Here is a 16618-nt window from a genome sequence, read left to right on the forward strand (position 1 = left end):
AAATAATTTCTCCCAGTACGCCTCCTTATTTGGTTATGTTTGCCATCTCTCTGGCTATCCTTTTCCAAGTATTAGAAATTTAACTTAAAGGAGGACCAATTAAAAAAACTCAGGAAGTATTATACTAGTAGAAAGGGGCAAATACAGTCTGGAGGTGTAGGTTGCTAATTGTGATACTAGCACTAAGATCTGGGAATGTATTTGTAGATCAGGAAGAAGGGTTGCATCATGGCAGGATCAAGTATGGGAAAATAAACCACCCAATAAGACTCAGTCTAAAAATACCAGGCTTAGCAAAGGTTTATTAAAGAAGACAAGTGAAATTCACCTCATCATATTAGGCCTTTAAAAGCTGTGCAGAGTCCAATGAGATAGGTAACATCACTGCACTATTTAGGAGAACAAAGGGGAAAGTGATAGCATCTCTCTTTTGGGAATTTCATTAAAGGGCATGAAAATGAAATCACCACTTCTGAACAGTGAAGGTATTAATATATTCTGATTTCAGTTGGGGAAGAAGGTCCTGTAGATCACTATACAAATAGTGGCTTAGTACCATGTCTGCCCTATGTAAAAATTTCCCTATTCTACAACAACTGCCTTATATCTCTTTTGACCTCCATTTAGAGGGTGGCCAATTATCTTTCTATCCCCATCTTTAGTGTGATCGTCTTGTTCTAGACTCAGTGCAATTTTTTTCTCATCCAATAAGCACTGTGGTTGGATTAGAGAACATACAATTGGCAGGCTGTAGCAAGAATTTTTCATTCAGGGCAAAATGATATTCATAGTAATTAAACCATTTTATCCTTCTTCCTTAAGAACTGAAATCTAACGTGGATCTTCTCCACTAAGATGGTACCTGCAGAGCTGGGCAGAAGCAACCTAAAAGAACTGACTTAGCAAAAGGTCTAGAAAAGTCAAACTCAAATCGTAAGACTGCGTGGGGACAACTTTAAATATTTACTATCAACAGTGTGCTACTCTGGGTAGGGCAGAAGGAAAGTGTTAGTATCATATCTTTGTATGTTTGTTTTTGCAGATGAGAGAAACATTAAAATTACATTAAAATACAAATGATGATAGAATAGGAAGGAATCTTATTTGATGATCTACAATGAGAAGAACCACTTATCTGGCCTGACAAAGGACAGTCTTATTTTACAGAGTTATTGTCAATAGCTTCCCCTTCCATTCTGAAAAAGATGGTAAATTATATGGATATGCTATCTATTAAAAAATGCCCTCCTTTTACCAACAGGGAACTCATTTAGTTAAGTAACTTCTCTAAATTCAAATAAGCAAAATGGAACTGTGAGCACTTTGAGGGTAGGACTATGTCTTTTCATTTCTCCACGTCAGACCCAGGTATACGGGTTGAATGTATGACTAACTGCTAAATTGCCAGGCCATGACTTTGTTCACTTTATCATGCTACCCTCTCTAAGTACTGATAATTCTATAGAAAGAGTGCTAGGGAACCTATGGATTTCATGAAAGGGCAATAAAACAACTTCACTATTTTTGAACTGCCTAAGTCATTGCAATTTACAGATGAGGAAAAAAAGATGCTTTGAATGACTCTGCAAATTATGGTCTACTATTATCTCTATCCCAAAGGAAAATTCACTCATCCTTCACATCTGCTATAAGTCTATTTTTAGCCGCATGCAGTGGGTGAACAACTAGTTGTTTCCATCCCCATCCCTAAGCATGAGTATGACCATCTTGTTTCCAGGCTCAATGTACTTTTACTTCTGCTCATAAGTAAGCGCTGGAGTTGGAATTAACTTGCCATGGCAAGAATTAACATACCATGGTAAGAAATTTTCAGTTTAGAACTGAGGACGACAATGAGTAAGTTAAATCATTCTATCTGTCTTCCTTAGAAACTGAAATTGACTTAGAAACAACAATTTTCTTATGATTGATCTTACCAATTAAGATGTATTTAAAATGTTATTTAAAATTGTGTAAGAGTACAAAAAAGTTATTTTTAAATCATAAGTCTAGTTTTCCATGAAACTATAACTTTAATTATATAAATTTCTTAACAGTAATAAAAACCATTTTATTTCCAACTAAAAATATATAGTTTATAAAAAGGAATTAAAAAGTGTGAGTACTAATAGAAGTTTGCATATTAAAGGCAATTTCTTGAACTCTTTAATATAAAAAGATATGTCATACCCATAAAATTACTGACCTAGTTTCAAATGCCCATAAGGACGGCTAATCAATCAGTAAAATAGTATTGCACAGAAAAGGGTATGCATTCACAACTGAATTTTCATTTTTCTTGAAAAAAATCTACTCACTCGTTAATAATATAAACCAAAGTACTGATAATTTCTAACACAACTCCATCTTGTGCTTTTACCACAAAAGGGAAATATTTGTTTCTTTATAAGAAATTCCTAATACTTTAATAATTTATTTTCATTGGCATGTGTTCTGACAAGTTTTCATAATGAATTCAAAGAATAAATAAGGATGATGTATACACTTAAGATGAAGATATATATATATATATACACATGTGTATATATATATACACACACATGCACTTTTTCTTTGCTGGGTTAATCACTGATTTATATTTAATGAATGTTTTTCTACAGAAAGATATTGCCTCCTATATGAGACTAAAGTCAAATAATAATTTACTTTAAAAGTAATTATTGTCCCTTATGAATTTATCATCGACTCTTTTTATACACAAAGATGGCATTAGATGCATTGTCAGTAAGTTATGCATATTTAAAACAATTTTCCAGTGAATTTGTGCTGACTTAATTACTCTACTAATAAACATCATCAACTATCTTTCTGGTCAACAACATATCTGTAAGATTCTTAACTAAAGTTAAGTACCCTGTGATTATAAAATAAAAGGTAGGCAAACTGGCCCACATGAAATGACCCCACTTGTTCTTACTACCTCTTTCATCTATGAAGCCAAAATAGGTAACCAAAATTAAGTTAATATGATTATAAATTTAGAAAACTATCATAAAACATCTTACCCCAATGTACATTATCCCTTCATGTAGTTTTCATCTTTATACGATTTTGCACTGTATTACAAAATAATAAGACCCACAGTAGTTCAACAAATGGACGGAGACTCTTAAAGAAACAAATATTTCCCTTTATTTGATTGTATTACATCTACTCAGGGCATAGTCATAATCATCAAAATTCTCAATTGACAGCCTATAAATAATGCTATTTAACTGAAAACCAGCCAGCAAATAGCAACATATAGTTGAAAAGTTTACTCATGGAAAAGTAATTTCCATAGCAACTCAGTTTACTAGAGTATAACAGTAGATTAAGAATTATCAGCCTTTAAGAAGCAGAAGAGTAATGCTCAAGGATATTTTATCAATAGTGAGTTTGCCTTACTCCTTTGCCAGCTGCACACTGGTAGGTTTTGCTCCAATAGGTATCCCGTATTTGTGCAAAGTGTTAGTCAAAATCTCCCTCATGTCACTGTTGTAGGAATCAAAGTCAAACACGTTCCGAACCACACTGGAGAGACCTTCGGTGGGAAATTTCTGTATTAAGAAAAAAATCCCTCATTACATATGTGATAAAACACACAACATTATAAAGATTTACAAAACTGATAGAATGATAATGATCAAATGCACATTAGCAGAAATATACTGGCCTTGTCAGATAACTAGGTAGTAGGAATACAGACATTTTTCTCTTTTAACATTTGCTCAGATGACTTAACAATATATTTCTTTTTGAATAAATGCTAGAGTTTGAGGAGAAACAGCTTCTCTCAAATGTCACAGCAGTGCCTAGATCCTGGTGTTCAGTGACTGCCACTGCCTTCTGCAATCTCCTGTCTTTAAAATGAATATGATGGGCCAATTTAAAGACGTTAGTTAAGCAAAGGAGAGTGTTAAATATATGCACAGAAGTATTAAGAAAAGTCACAGGCTATGAATAAATGGGAAAAAAAGATAAAGGAACAAGAAAAGAAGGGAAGAAGAACATAAAAAGTACAGGGAATAGAAAAATAGAGACCAGCAGTGGGAAAGAAAACAAACATTACTACAGCTACATTTACACTGGTAGGGTCCTCTACTGGTTCTGCTTTGATCTTCTCTAGATGCTGGGATCTTAGCTGGTTGAATTGGGCTTACAGTTTCATAGGCAGAATAAAGCTTTCTATTTTTTTTCTTTCCAAATATATATTTTCTAACTGACAAATAATAATTGTACATTTATGGGATACAGAGTGATGTTTCAATGTCTGTATACATGATGAATGATTAAATCAAGCTAATTAACATATCCACCACTTCACATACTTTTTTGTAGTACAAACATAATCTACTCTCTTAGTAATTTTGAAATATACATTACATTATGATTAACAATAGTCACTATGCCATGCACCAGACCTCAGTGACTAAAACTGTGTACCTTTGACTAACATCTATCCCTCATCCCCCAACCTCCAGGCTTTCTGTTTTTCTTTCTGGGGTTTTCTTGGAGCGTTGGAGACGGGGCAGAGATCAAAAGTCATTAGGTTGTGACTGTTAGCCTCAAGACCATTATTTGTTATATAAGTAGAATTTACTTTTTTTTTACCCAAGGTGGACTACACATTGCACGTGGTCACAAGAAATTTAATTCTTCTGCCTACATACTTTATCTCATAAAACTTTCTCACAGTATTTACAGGTATATTAATCAATGCTGTTAGTTCCTACTCTGTTTTCTATCTCTATGTCATTTGTTCCAAAATAACAATGTTTTTCACCCAGATACCACATGCTTGTAAAAAGCCAAACCACAGAACAGGAAGGTTTCTCCTCTCACTCACTCTCTTGCCTCACCTTTCCCTTAAATATATCCGTCCACCAAATCTCCTAGCTCCTTGGTAATAACCATGGCACAGAACCTTGCCAAAGTTAATTCAAAGTGTAAACAGATAATTTTCATTGGCCTTCCAGATTTACAACAGATTACAAACACTTCATATCATGTCATCTGACTCATGATAATATTTATGGAAATTGAAAGACCTCAAAAAAAGAGATTGATGGCTTCTTCTAAACCTCTGTACACAGGTGTGTGCCATACCTGTAAATGTTTGACTATGTTGACAACTTCCCTGGTAGAATAAGGATAGTTAATAATCCCCTGGTCAGCCAAACTCCTCAGCTCTCCAAAGGCAGCCACAAGCTTCTGAAGGACGGGCTCAGGCACATTTGGTCCATACTGTCTGAGCATCTTGAGCTCTGAGTGGGGTTTGGGGTTATCAACTGCATGGCAGCTAAAAATATCACCTAAAGGAGAGAAAAGATTCACATTCAGCATGTAACTAATCCATTATAATGCCACAGGAAAAAATGGCATGGTTGTTTAAAGAGCCATTGGTTGCTCATCAAAGCACAGAACATCCATCCAACAACAGGATGGTAGAGAGAAGAAAGCAAATGACTGAAACAAAATAAAAGAAAACTGGGTAACGTATGGCTCGTCTGTATGGCTTTATTTTTGTTAACAAATTTAGATAATACTTGAATACATGCTTACAGGAAGATATTCCAATATGAAGAGAAAAAGGGGAAGTCTCCTTTATATCTCTGCCAATGCCACTCACACCCAAAAGGCATCCAGTCTTAACAGTTCAGTGCATTTACTTTTCCAGATCTGCATTAGTACTTTTAAAAAAATGCATCTATGCAAACAGATACAGCTTAGGTGATTTATTCCTTTTCCATTAATGGAAATATACTCTTCATATGGTTCGGAAACTGCCTTTTTAACCTTAACAAATGTTGAAAATTTTCAAAAATTATATACATCTATCTCATATAAATGCTTATATATGTATACTCAAAAGGGGGGAATTGGTATCATCACTCTCTAAACAATTTATATCTTGCGCAGATTGCTAGAATATACTTTAGAGGTTAGTTTTGGAAAAGTAAACCTGTAGCGACACTATCTAAATTAAAATCAAGAAAAGGGATCTGGTAACATAATATTTCATCTGTAATCTAAGCAACTGAGAATGTACTAGAAAAACATAATCTATGCTCAAAAGGATGAATTTCCCATGTTAAAAGTATAAGTCTCCTGATTCATATAATTCTACTGCTTCATAATCTAAGGGACCAGTAAATTCTAATTTAATTTACTTTCAAAGGAAGTGAAAGTAAATAGACTTATTAATATGTTCATTTTAGAAAATGAGCACATGTAGTCAAGTAGCAATAAGATCTTACTTTGATTTGGGAGCCATTTGAACAAACAGTTGTTGGTGTGCTTGTATGTGTTTTTGCATGTATGTGTTTAAAAGTAACTGAATAAAATGAAAGCCATAACTTAAAACTTTTATTTCCTAGACTATAGCTTTTCAAATACAAACGTAAAAAAAAGCTTTTGCCTTTTTTGCTGAAAATGAAATTTACACTGATATAAAAAGTTAACTGACCCCTCATTCGTTCATTCATCAAATAATTATTAAATGTCTTCCATGCACCAAATACATAGTACCTACCCCAGTAGGTACTTTATATATATCCATGATCAAAAAAACCAAAATCTTTATCCTCAGGAGTTTATATTCCAGCATAGGGAGATAACATGATAAATATAAGTATTAGAAAGGGTATGTTTCAAAGAAAAAAGAACAAGAAACATGGTACAGGATAGTAGAAATGATGATGGTGGGGGGAGATCAGTCAGGTAGGTCTCGCTGCGAAGGTAACATACCTGGGAGTACGTGAATGTAGATACCTGGGAGAAGAGAATTCCAGGCAGCAGGTACAGCTAACGCAAAGACCCTAAGCTAAGGCACGCATAGCTGGCACGGGGAAGGAAGAGGCAAGAGAGCAGAGTGGCTGCGATAGAATGAGTGATGCACAGAGCAGTATAGGACACGAGGTCAGAGAGAGAGGGAGACAAATCATATGGAACACTGTAAAGTGTTGGAAATACTTGTGCTTATGCTCAGAGTAAAATGGGAAGTATAGGAGGATTTTTTAACAGAGGACTGGACTGCTATGCTGAGAACAGACTGCAGAAGGTGTTGGAAGACTAATCTCTTGTGAACAGAGGCACTGATCACATTGACTACCTTTCCAAGGATGCCTGTAGAGCCAACAGCCTTGGAAGATAATGTCTATTGTTTCTCTTGTCTCTTTTTCTCCCTGGAACAAGATTAAGGTGTGCCTACTGATCATTATAAAAGATCTGGGCTACCTAAGTGCAGGGTTCCTCTCCTGGGAAGCATCTCACTGCAAGTGGAAGTATCACGTGGCCATCTATGTGTTGCCCTGCGGGAACTGGGGCTGGAGGAACCAGCACAAATGCTGACATTCTCACTCCTGCTTTTGCTGTGAGAAATAATCCTCATTTGTCTTTTGCCATTAGACTCTGGTACTCTACTTGGTTAGCTTAAAAGTAGGCTAAAATCTTAGATCCTTCACAGTTCATGAGAAAGAATAAGGGTGGAAGCAAGATGACCCATCTGGGGACTATTAGGAGTAATCCAGGTGAGAGACAACGGTGGCTCGGATCAGAATGGTGAGAAATGGAAGTGATGGGAAGTAGGATAATTCTGAACATATTTTGAGCCAGTAAGAATTTCTGATAGATGGAATGGAGCATAGGGGAAAGACAGAAGTCAAGAATGAACTTTGGCCTGAGAAGAATAGAGTTGTCATCAATAGAGATAAAAAAAAAAGACTATAAATTAATCAGGTTTAGGAGGAAAAATAAATCTGTTGTGGACATGTTAAATCTGAGATGCAGGAGCTATTGAACAGGCAGTTGGATTTATAATCATGGAGTTCAGGAGGGAGGTCTGGGCTGAAGACAAACATTTGGCAATAAAAGGCATATAAATGGTACTTTAAAACATGAAACATTCTGATTTTACTAAGGGAGTGAGTGTAGACAGGTAAAAGAGGACCAGGGCCTGAGCCCTGGTGCATTCTAACAAGGATCCAATAATGGAGACTGAGAAGGAGTGGTCATTAAGGTAGGAAAGAAACCAAGAAAGTACTTGAAGGAGTACTCGAAGTCAAGTGCAAGAAAATGTATCAAGGAGAAGAGCATGACCAACTGGACCAACTATGTTAAATACTGCTGATAGATTAGGTGAGATGAAGACTGTGAATTGACCACTAGATTTAGCAATGGAAAAATCATGGACAACCTAGATAAGAACTGTTTCCGTGGAGTGCTGGGAGGAAATATCTGATTAGAATGGATTTAAGAGAGAGTGGTGAAGAAATGGAGATAGCAAGTATAGACAACTCTTGAATATGAACAACTGTTGTGAAGAGTTTTGCTACAAAGAACGGAAAAATTTAGCAGTGGTTGGCAAAAAAGCTACAATTAAGAGGGTTTTTTTGTGGTTTGTCTGTTATTTTATTTTTTTTAAGATGAAGGAAATAGCAGCTTGATTGTCTGCTGATGGGAATAAGCTAACAGAGTAGGAAATTGCTGATGTAAGAGAGGGAGAGCAGAATTGCTACAGTAGCATCCTTGAGAAAGTGGGATCTGGTACTCAACTGGAGGGCCTGGCTGTAGTTGGGAGTGTGAACAGTTTGCCAGTAACGTGTGGGAAAGTAGAGCAATGTAGGTGGAAGACTTGGTGGTGGGAGTCTGTGGACATTCATTTATAATTGCTTCCATTTTTCTCAGTGCAGTAGGAAGCCAGGAAAAAATAACAGAAGTCTGTAAGAAGAATCAGTGAACTGGATGCTAGTTAGTGATGGGAAAGGATTGCAACTGGTAGGGAAGTTTTGTGCTTGTTCTAAACCACATTCAGCTGCAAATGTGTAGGCTCAATGTAGTCGAAGAGTTGGCAGTAACCAGGGCTAAGTGGTTCCAAATGCATAGGACAAGCTAAGGGAGGGACAGAAAAGCTGAAGAAATATGCAAGAGACTAATAAATGTGAATGATTATGGAATCAAAGGTAGGTAAGGAAAAAAAAAGCCTGAATAAGGGAGAAGAAAATATATCAGAGGTGGTAGCATTAATGGATTGGAGCTTCCAGTAGGTTTGAAGGGTGGTTGGATTTAGGATACTAGAGAGGGTAGCTTGAAAGATGGAGGTGGTGGGTGCATGGATGAGATGAAAATCTCAAGGACATATGAGAACAGAACCAAGAAACTGAGATTTAGAATAAGAGTTTCTGGTACTAAAACCAGGCTATGTCCACGGGAGTGAGTGGCTGAGGTATGGTGCAGGATAAGGCCACTGGAATAAAACATCCAAGGAGCCAAGAGGCCAGAGAGTTGGAAGGGTCACATGTGTGTACACTGCAAGCATTCCAAGAGGAAGAGTAGGGTTAGAGAGAATGACAGTGAACAAACAGCTAAAAATCACCAAGAAGTGACAAGGAGTAACTAGGGGTAGATGACAGCAACAAGTGGCTGTACACGATATAATCTGATGACATGAGATGTAAAGCTGGGGGTTTTTAGGGAAGAGGGAAAGAGAATGATGAGAAGCAAGAATAAGGAGCAAAGACTCTACACTTCCTCCAGACGCAATGTGGGAGAAAAAACTCTGCTGCTTGAAAGGACTTCAGTGGGAGGAGGGGATTTGGGGGGGCCAGAACTTTATCAGAGCTTTAACAGACAGTACAGTAGGTTTAGGATTTGGGGGTGGATGGAAGATGGAGACAGAACAGGAGCGTGTATTTTATAGGCAATTAAATAAATGTGATGAGAGGTGACTTGGGGGATAACGGGTGACCTATAAAATCCTAAACATAAAAAGAACTCCAACCTCTTTACATAAGAAACAATTACAGCTTCCGTTTGGTGTGTTCACATTACTACAGTAATACATGAATTGTTAATAACTTTTAAAGTAATATCTGTACATAGTAAAAATTGTAAAGATAGCACAAATGAATATATTATACACCCATCCCTGAACTCCATTGCAAACAACCACTTTTACCAGTTCCTTGTGTACTCTTCTGGAGAAATTCTATGCATGTACAAGTATATACATGTACACATATCCCTCCAGGAAAAAGGCTCTGGAATCAGATAGACTTAGATATGAAACCCAGCTCCACCACTCATTAGCTAAATGACCATCAAAAAATCTCTCTGAATATCAGATATTCTCCTTCTCTAAAATGGGGAAAATACTCTCCCAAGATGATTATGATGGTGGCAACAGCACATGGTAAGCATTCAATGATAGCCACACAGCCTTGTTACTAATATTATTATTCCTGCTATCGTTGTTATTCTTATCATTATTTTTACCTAAGGTACCGAAGAAATCATTGCCGAGGAAAGGAAATCCAGGTCTGTTGGCCAGAACAATCATCCTAAAATCAGGATGAATCACTACAACATTTTCTCTTCCATTCACATTAGCAGAATCTGAAAAACAAAATTTCTACTTATTCTTTATTGACATTTAATAAAATACCAAGTTACAGTCTTTAAAGTAACATAAGTAGTCATACTGTTCAATTAGAAAAAGCATTAAGATATCTGGTAGTGATAACTTGGTTGCAGGAAAAAAAAATTCTTTCCTAATAAAGTTTGTTCAAAAACGGATTGATAAAACATCTACTAAATTGCACAAGAACTCGCACTTTTATGTAAATTCAATGTACATCTTAGAAGCAAATGTGTCCAAATGTTGTCCTACAATGCTTAAAGCTGGCTTGAGATGTTATTATTTCTTAAAAAAATAAAAAAGATAAACATCTGTAACAAGGGATAATCCAAGCATCCTGAGTTTTTATCAAATCAGTAGCTGCACCCATCTGCACACAGCCTGCCATTATGTAGCTAAGGCGCTACTTCTATTTAGATCATGCACCCTACAACCTAAATACATAGAATAAAGGTCTTGAAAACCTATCAATTCATCAATGCAGTGTTGCTTTTTTCCAATCAGGGGATTCAACCATAGTTCTTAAAACAAGTGATCTCAAGTTGACTCAGGCTTTCTTTGTGCAAAAGTTTAAGGTATTAAAAGAACTGAATATTACAGTTTACTGGCTGGTGTACATTTCAGATGGAACTCAAGTCCAGACAATAATTTGAAAGAGTAAGTTTTATTATGGTTACTTTAAGAAGAACCACTGCTATCTGGATTTATTATATTTATATAATTTCTTACTTTTTAAAAATTTTTTTTAAAGGCTGGTTAAGTGAGGGAGTGGGAGTGGAGAAGGAACAAAGGAATCTGTAACTGGTTGTGATCAATTAATTGTAAACACCACTGCACTCAGACCAACCTGGATTTATTATATTTAAACTTCAGCCTTAGGTTGCCCATCTTCAAAACAAGACAGTTGTGAAGCACCTTCAGTTTTATTTGAGATGAGTTTGTGAGAACCTACATTCATAATTTTTTATGATACCAAAATGTAATCTTTTAATGTGACACATATTTATGTGCTAATACAATGAATAGTTTTAACATTTGATCCTCGCTAATTTTAGTAGTGGCAAATAACAAGGGTATGTGGCCACAGGCAAAATTTAATTAGTTAATTGAAACAAAATGACCATAAAAAATGAAAATTTAAAAAAGCAAAGAAATTGAAAAACAGCCCTTCAAGTGATGATTTATGAAACTATGTTCATAAAAGCTTCAAGTGCTCTTTTTTAAAATGTCATCTACAATCACACTTGAGTTCAAAAATTATGATGGCTATTCCTCAAAAACGTATCAGAAAATATAAAAGGTTACAAGGAGATAATTACTCCTTAACTACAATTTTATTTTGGCAATTCTTTCTTCCTTTTCATTTCACTGTCCTCATAATGTCTCTAAAAAGGGTACAAAGAATTCTACTTCTGAGAGTCTGAATGACCTTTTTTAAGAGAAAGTACTCAGGCTCACTGAAATTCTCCTTCTCTCATAAATACATTGTGAAAATCAAATATTAAAATATTTTTATTAGTGCTGAGTTTAGTCTCAGAAATGGCAATTTTGCAATGATAACGTCCAAGAAGAACATCTCTGTGGTGATGTACTTGTACCTTTTTAATGAGGTCTTCCTTACATGCTCTCTTCAAATATTGAAGATGTTAGTTATTAGTCTCAACTTCTTTGGTTACCTTGCTATTGGCTGTATATTTTCAATGGCTAGTTATAGATTTTTCAAGTCTTTTCAGAACACAAAAATTTGAAATTAGAAATTAGCAAATGTTCTCATATTGCATTAGACAAACTTAATTTTTCCTTGTAGGTTAAATACACTGATGAGATTCCTCTGGCTTCATTTTTTTGTAACGACAAAAAGGGTATGTGGTGAAGTGAAGGGAAAGAAGACAATCCAAAACAGAGGATAACTTCTTCCTGAGGTAAGGATGTGTGTAATATACACACGCACACATATTCACACACATGTATAAGTATATATATAAAATAAAACATCCAGCGTTTTTTTAATTATACAGAGTTAATGTTTTCATATTTTGAATAATAGAAACATGACAGAGTTTTTCAAAATTTCAGATTAACAATGAAAAAAAATAAATCACACACAAATAGTTGAGAGGTGAGTGTAAGGATTCTATGTTAGAATTCTTGAAGTAGAAAAATACGAAGCTGATTTGTCCTAATACGACTACTAAAATTTTCAAAGATGCTCTCCGGCTATAAAACTGACAAAGCTAGATTTGGATATATTAATTTTTGTAAATGATTGTCATAAAGACAATTTAAGTTATATTGAAATTATGCTTATTGCCTGTAAAGAAGTAGCAAGCTAAGTTTGTGACTTGATAACAGAGATGGAAAAATTGCACGTATTAAAGGAAACATCACTTTTTTTGTACTCACTTGCAACAATGCGTCTTCCATCTGCTAGAATCATTTCTCCATTTTCTACTAGAGTTTTTAAAATACAGGTGACATTTGTTGGGGCTTTGTCTGCTTCATCGACTACCAGAACATGACCCAACTTTACTGCTTTAACCTTTTAAGACAGAAAATTTATCATAAACAATAAAATGAAAGCAAGCATTATTAAAACTTCATCACTTACTGCTTTGGATTTATAACAGCTGGTTTTATTTAAGGTTTGAGTATACTATCACACACAAAAAAGTCTGTAGCAGAGCTGGAAAGAAAATTTTGGGATCTGCATCAAAAGTTTCACAGAGTTACTAAACTGCCAACTCTACAGTAATTTTTGTATTTCACTTTAGTATTGTATTAGGTTATTAAGTATGAAATTGTCCGATTTCCTTAAGTACTAAGTGTGATAGTTGATATCTCTGACATTTCACTTTGACACTTCTTGTTTTATCTTTATTGTGAAGGTACATCTTCATTCTTTCAAACACACAGTTTGGCTTGTGATTATCTTTCAAAATTTTTTTAGAGCAATTTCTGTAAAACAATAGGTAAGTCAAAAATTAGAGTTATTTTCTAAAACGAGTTTCGTCATGGAACCAATGCAGCGCACACAGTTTGAAATATCAAATAAGTGTTTGGGAAGGATGTGGCTAATGAACGCACAGTATGTGGATGGTTTGAGAAGTACTGTTCTGGTGATTTTAATCTTAAAAATGAGCCACGTGGGTGACCTGAGACCAAGGTGGATAAAGATGAGCTGAGAATTGTAGTGGAAGCAAATCCATCTCAACCTATGTGTGAATTAGCAGCAAGGTTTTGATGTTACTATTCCAACAATATTGGACCATTTGAAACAAATTGGCAAGGTAAAGAAGCTGGATAGATGGGTTCCGCATGAAGTAAATGTATCAGAACTGAAATCATCTTGAAGCTTGACTTTCTTTGCTGTCATGACATAAAGGCAAACCATTTCTACACTGTATTGTTACATATGATGAAAAATGGATTGTTTTCGACAATTGCAAGTGTTTTCAACAATGGTTGGATAAAAGTGAAGTGCCAAAACACAGTCCAAAACCGAATATTCATCCAAAAAAGCTAATGATGTCTGCTTGGTGGTCCAATGCTGGTATTATCCACTACTGCTTCATGAAACATGGTCAATGGATTACAGCGAATGTCTACTGCAACCAATTGGGCGAAATGATGAGGAGGCTTGTGATTAAGCAGCCAAGATTGGTCAACAGAGACAGGCCAATACTCTTGCAAGACAATGCTCGAACGCATGTCACACAAACAACGCTGCTGAAACTACAAAGACTGGATGTGGAAACTCTCTGTCATCTACTGTATTCACCAGATCTTGCACCAACTGACTGCCACTTCTTGCAGGCTTTGGACCATTTCTTGTAAGGAAAAATACTCAATTCTCAACAAGCTGTGAAAAACGTCTTTTGTGATTTCATTGCCCCTCGCTGTCCAGGCTTCTTCACTGCTGGTATTAACAAGATATCGTTAAGACGGCAAAACTGTGTCGACAGTTTAGGCGCATACTTCAATTTTCTTTTTATTTCAGCATATTATAGAGGTACAAATGTTTAGGTTACATATATTGCCCTTGCCCCACCTGAGTCAGAGCTTCAAGCATGTCCATCCCCCAGATGGTGCGCACCACACCCATTAGGTGTGTATATAATCATCCCCTTCTCCCCCCCACCATCTGCCCAACACCCAATGAATGTTATTACGACATGTACATTTAAGTGTTGATCAGTTAAAACCAATTTGGTAGTGAGTATATGTGCTGCTTGTTTATCCATTCTTGGGAAACTTCACTTAGTAGAATGGGTTCCAGCTCTATCCAGGATAATACAAGAGGTACTAGATCACCACTGTTTTTTGTGGCTGAGTAGAACTCCACGGTATACATATACTACATTTTATTAATCCACTCATGTATTGATGGGCACTTGGGTTGTTTCCACATCTTTGCAATTGTGAATTGTGCTGCTATAAACATTCAAGTGCAGATGTCTTTTTTATAGAATGCCTTTTTTTCTTTTGGGTAGAAGACCAGTAATGGGATTGCTGGATCAAATCGTAGTTCTACTTGTAGCTCTCTGAGCTATCTCTATATTGCTTTCCACAGAGGTTGTACTAGTTTGCAGTCCCACCAGCAGTGTATGAGTGTTCTTATCTCTCTGCATCCACGCCAACATTTATTGTTTGGGCACTTTTTGATAAAGGCCATTCTCACCGGAGATAAGTGATATCTCATTGTAGTTTTGATTTGCATTTCCCCGATGATGAGAGATGTTGAGCATTTTTTCATGTTTGTTAGTTAGGCGCATATTTTGATTAATTGTACTGCTTCTTGTTTGAGATATAAAAAACTTTTGATTCAAAATCGGATATTTCATATTTAAAGACCTAATATTAGAATTATTCCTAAGGTAGTGACACTCAACAATGTTTCACACCCCAGAGTAGGGGAGATTTACAACTAGTATAACAAACAGAGAAATGAAAGTACCATGGTGGTGAAGAGGAGTGAGACATCACTATCAATTGTGGATATTAGAATATTGCATTTATTATGGCTCATAAAAGAGTGTACAGTTTTAATAGATTAAAATAGATGGTGCTGAAGAAGTGGGTACTCAAAATAAAGAGAATCAATGGCCAGACTCAAGAAATCCTGGAGCATATTTAGGGAAGAGTGAATACGAATAGTCTGTGTTGGCTGAAATAGAGGTTAAATGTGAGAAAAGGGACAGGAAGGGGTAGATTGGGTCACTACTACTAAGGACTTGATTGCCAGACCAAGAAATATGTACTTTGCCTCATTAAGTAATGGGATGAAATTTAATATTTATGAGTTCAGACATGACAGAAATGGAGCTTGGAATTACACTTCAGGATATTTAATCTGGCAGCAATATACAGAGTAGACTAAAAGGGGATTACTACAATAATTGGCTAAGAAGTAGTTTAAGAATCTGAGTTTTGGGGAGACATGAAAAAAATGGACATAAAAAGGATTAGATTGATCTGAAGGGTTTTATAAAGGTAGAATCTATAGTCTTGGCAACTGCTTTGATGGGAAGAAGAGAAAGTAAAAATAAGAGTCTTAGGTGTTAGGTGACTGGGTAGATGGTGACATCATGAAAAGAAAGATAAAAGCTAGGAAAAACTTTTAAAAACATTTTTGAGGAGTGGATAAAAGAAGACACTCAATAAATTTAAATGTAAACCTAAAGATTTTTTTAATAATAAGAAGTATCTCATAACATAAAGTATACCATGTCATAAATTTTTCTGGTTGTATAGTCTGGCAAATCATTTTAAGAAAATACAGATTGAGAAACGGGTGTAACTTCTACCACAATTATTTTATATCATATTCTATTATAAAAGAACTGATAAGAATTTTTTTTTTTAGAGTAAAAATAAACTGAATTTTAAAAAAGAAAACATGTAGCTTCTATCCCCAATCCCATCTTTGTTCAGGGAAAATCGGGCCCAACCTAGAAGAATTCAGGCAGGAGATCCAGTCCCCAGGGTCTGAATCACAGAGGTTCCCATGATGGCTTATTTGTGCCATTGCTGCAAAGGAGTCATCTGCATAGAGGGACGTGCCTGGCAGGCTGAGATTTCTTTGGGTTTTGTGTGGGAAGCTGAGCACTGGATCTTCCCAGATGCCCAAAATACCGGGCTAATATTTTATTAGTTGGAGGTATTTTTAAAAACTTTTCTAGAAACATTACCTAATTTCAAACT

The 16618-nt window shown here is 35.7% G+C and overlaps 1 protein-coding gene across 1 annotated transcript in view; it reads right to left on the reverse strand.

Moving 5' to 3' along the window:
- The window catches only part of VWA8 (von Willebrand factor A domain containing 8), a 425342-nt gene that overhangs the window by 172988 nt on the left and 235736 nt on the right, over positions 1-16618 (reverse strand). Inside the window, exons 20-23 of the mRNA XM_012648214.1 lie at positions 12821-12956; positions 10276-10395; positions 5110-5315; positions 3409-3560 (exon numbers count right to left, since the gene is read on the reverse strand). Coding sequence (XP_012503668.1) covers positions 3409-3560; positions 5110-5315; positions 10276-10395; positions 12821-12956 — 614 coding nt within the window. The remainder of the gene's footprint in view (positions 1-3408; positions 3561-5109; positions 5316-10275; positions 10396-12820; positions 12957-16618) is intronic.

The sequence above is a fragment of the Propithecus coquereli genome, unplaced genomic scaffold, assembly GCF_000956105.1.
Source record: "Propithecus coquereli isolate 6110/MARCELLA unplaced genomic scaffold, Pcoq_1.0 Scaffold11, whole genome shotgun sequence".
In the NCBI taxonomy this organism is placed as follows: Eukaryota; Metazoa; Chordata; class Mammalia; order Primates; family Indriidae; genus Propithecus; species Propithecus coquereli.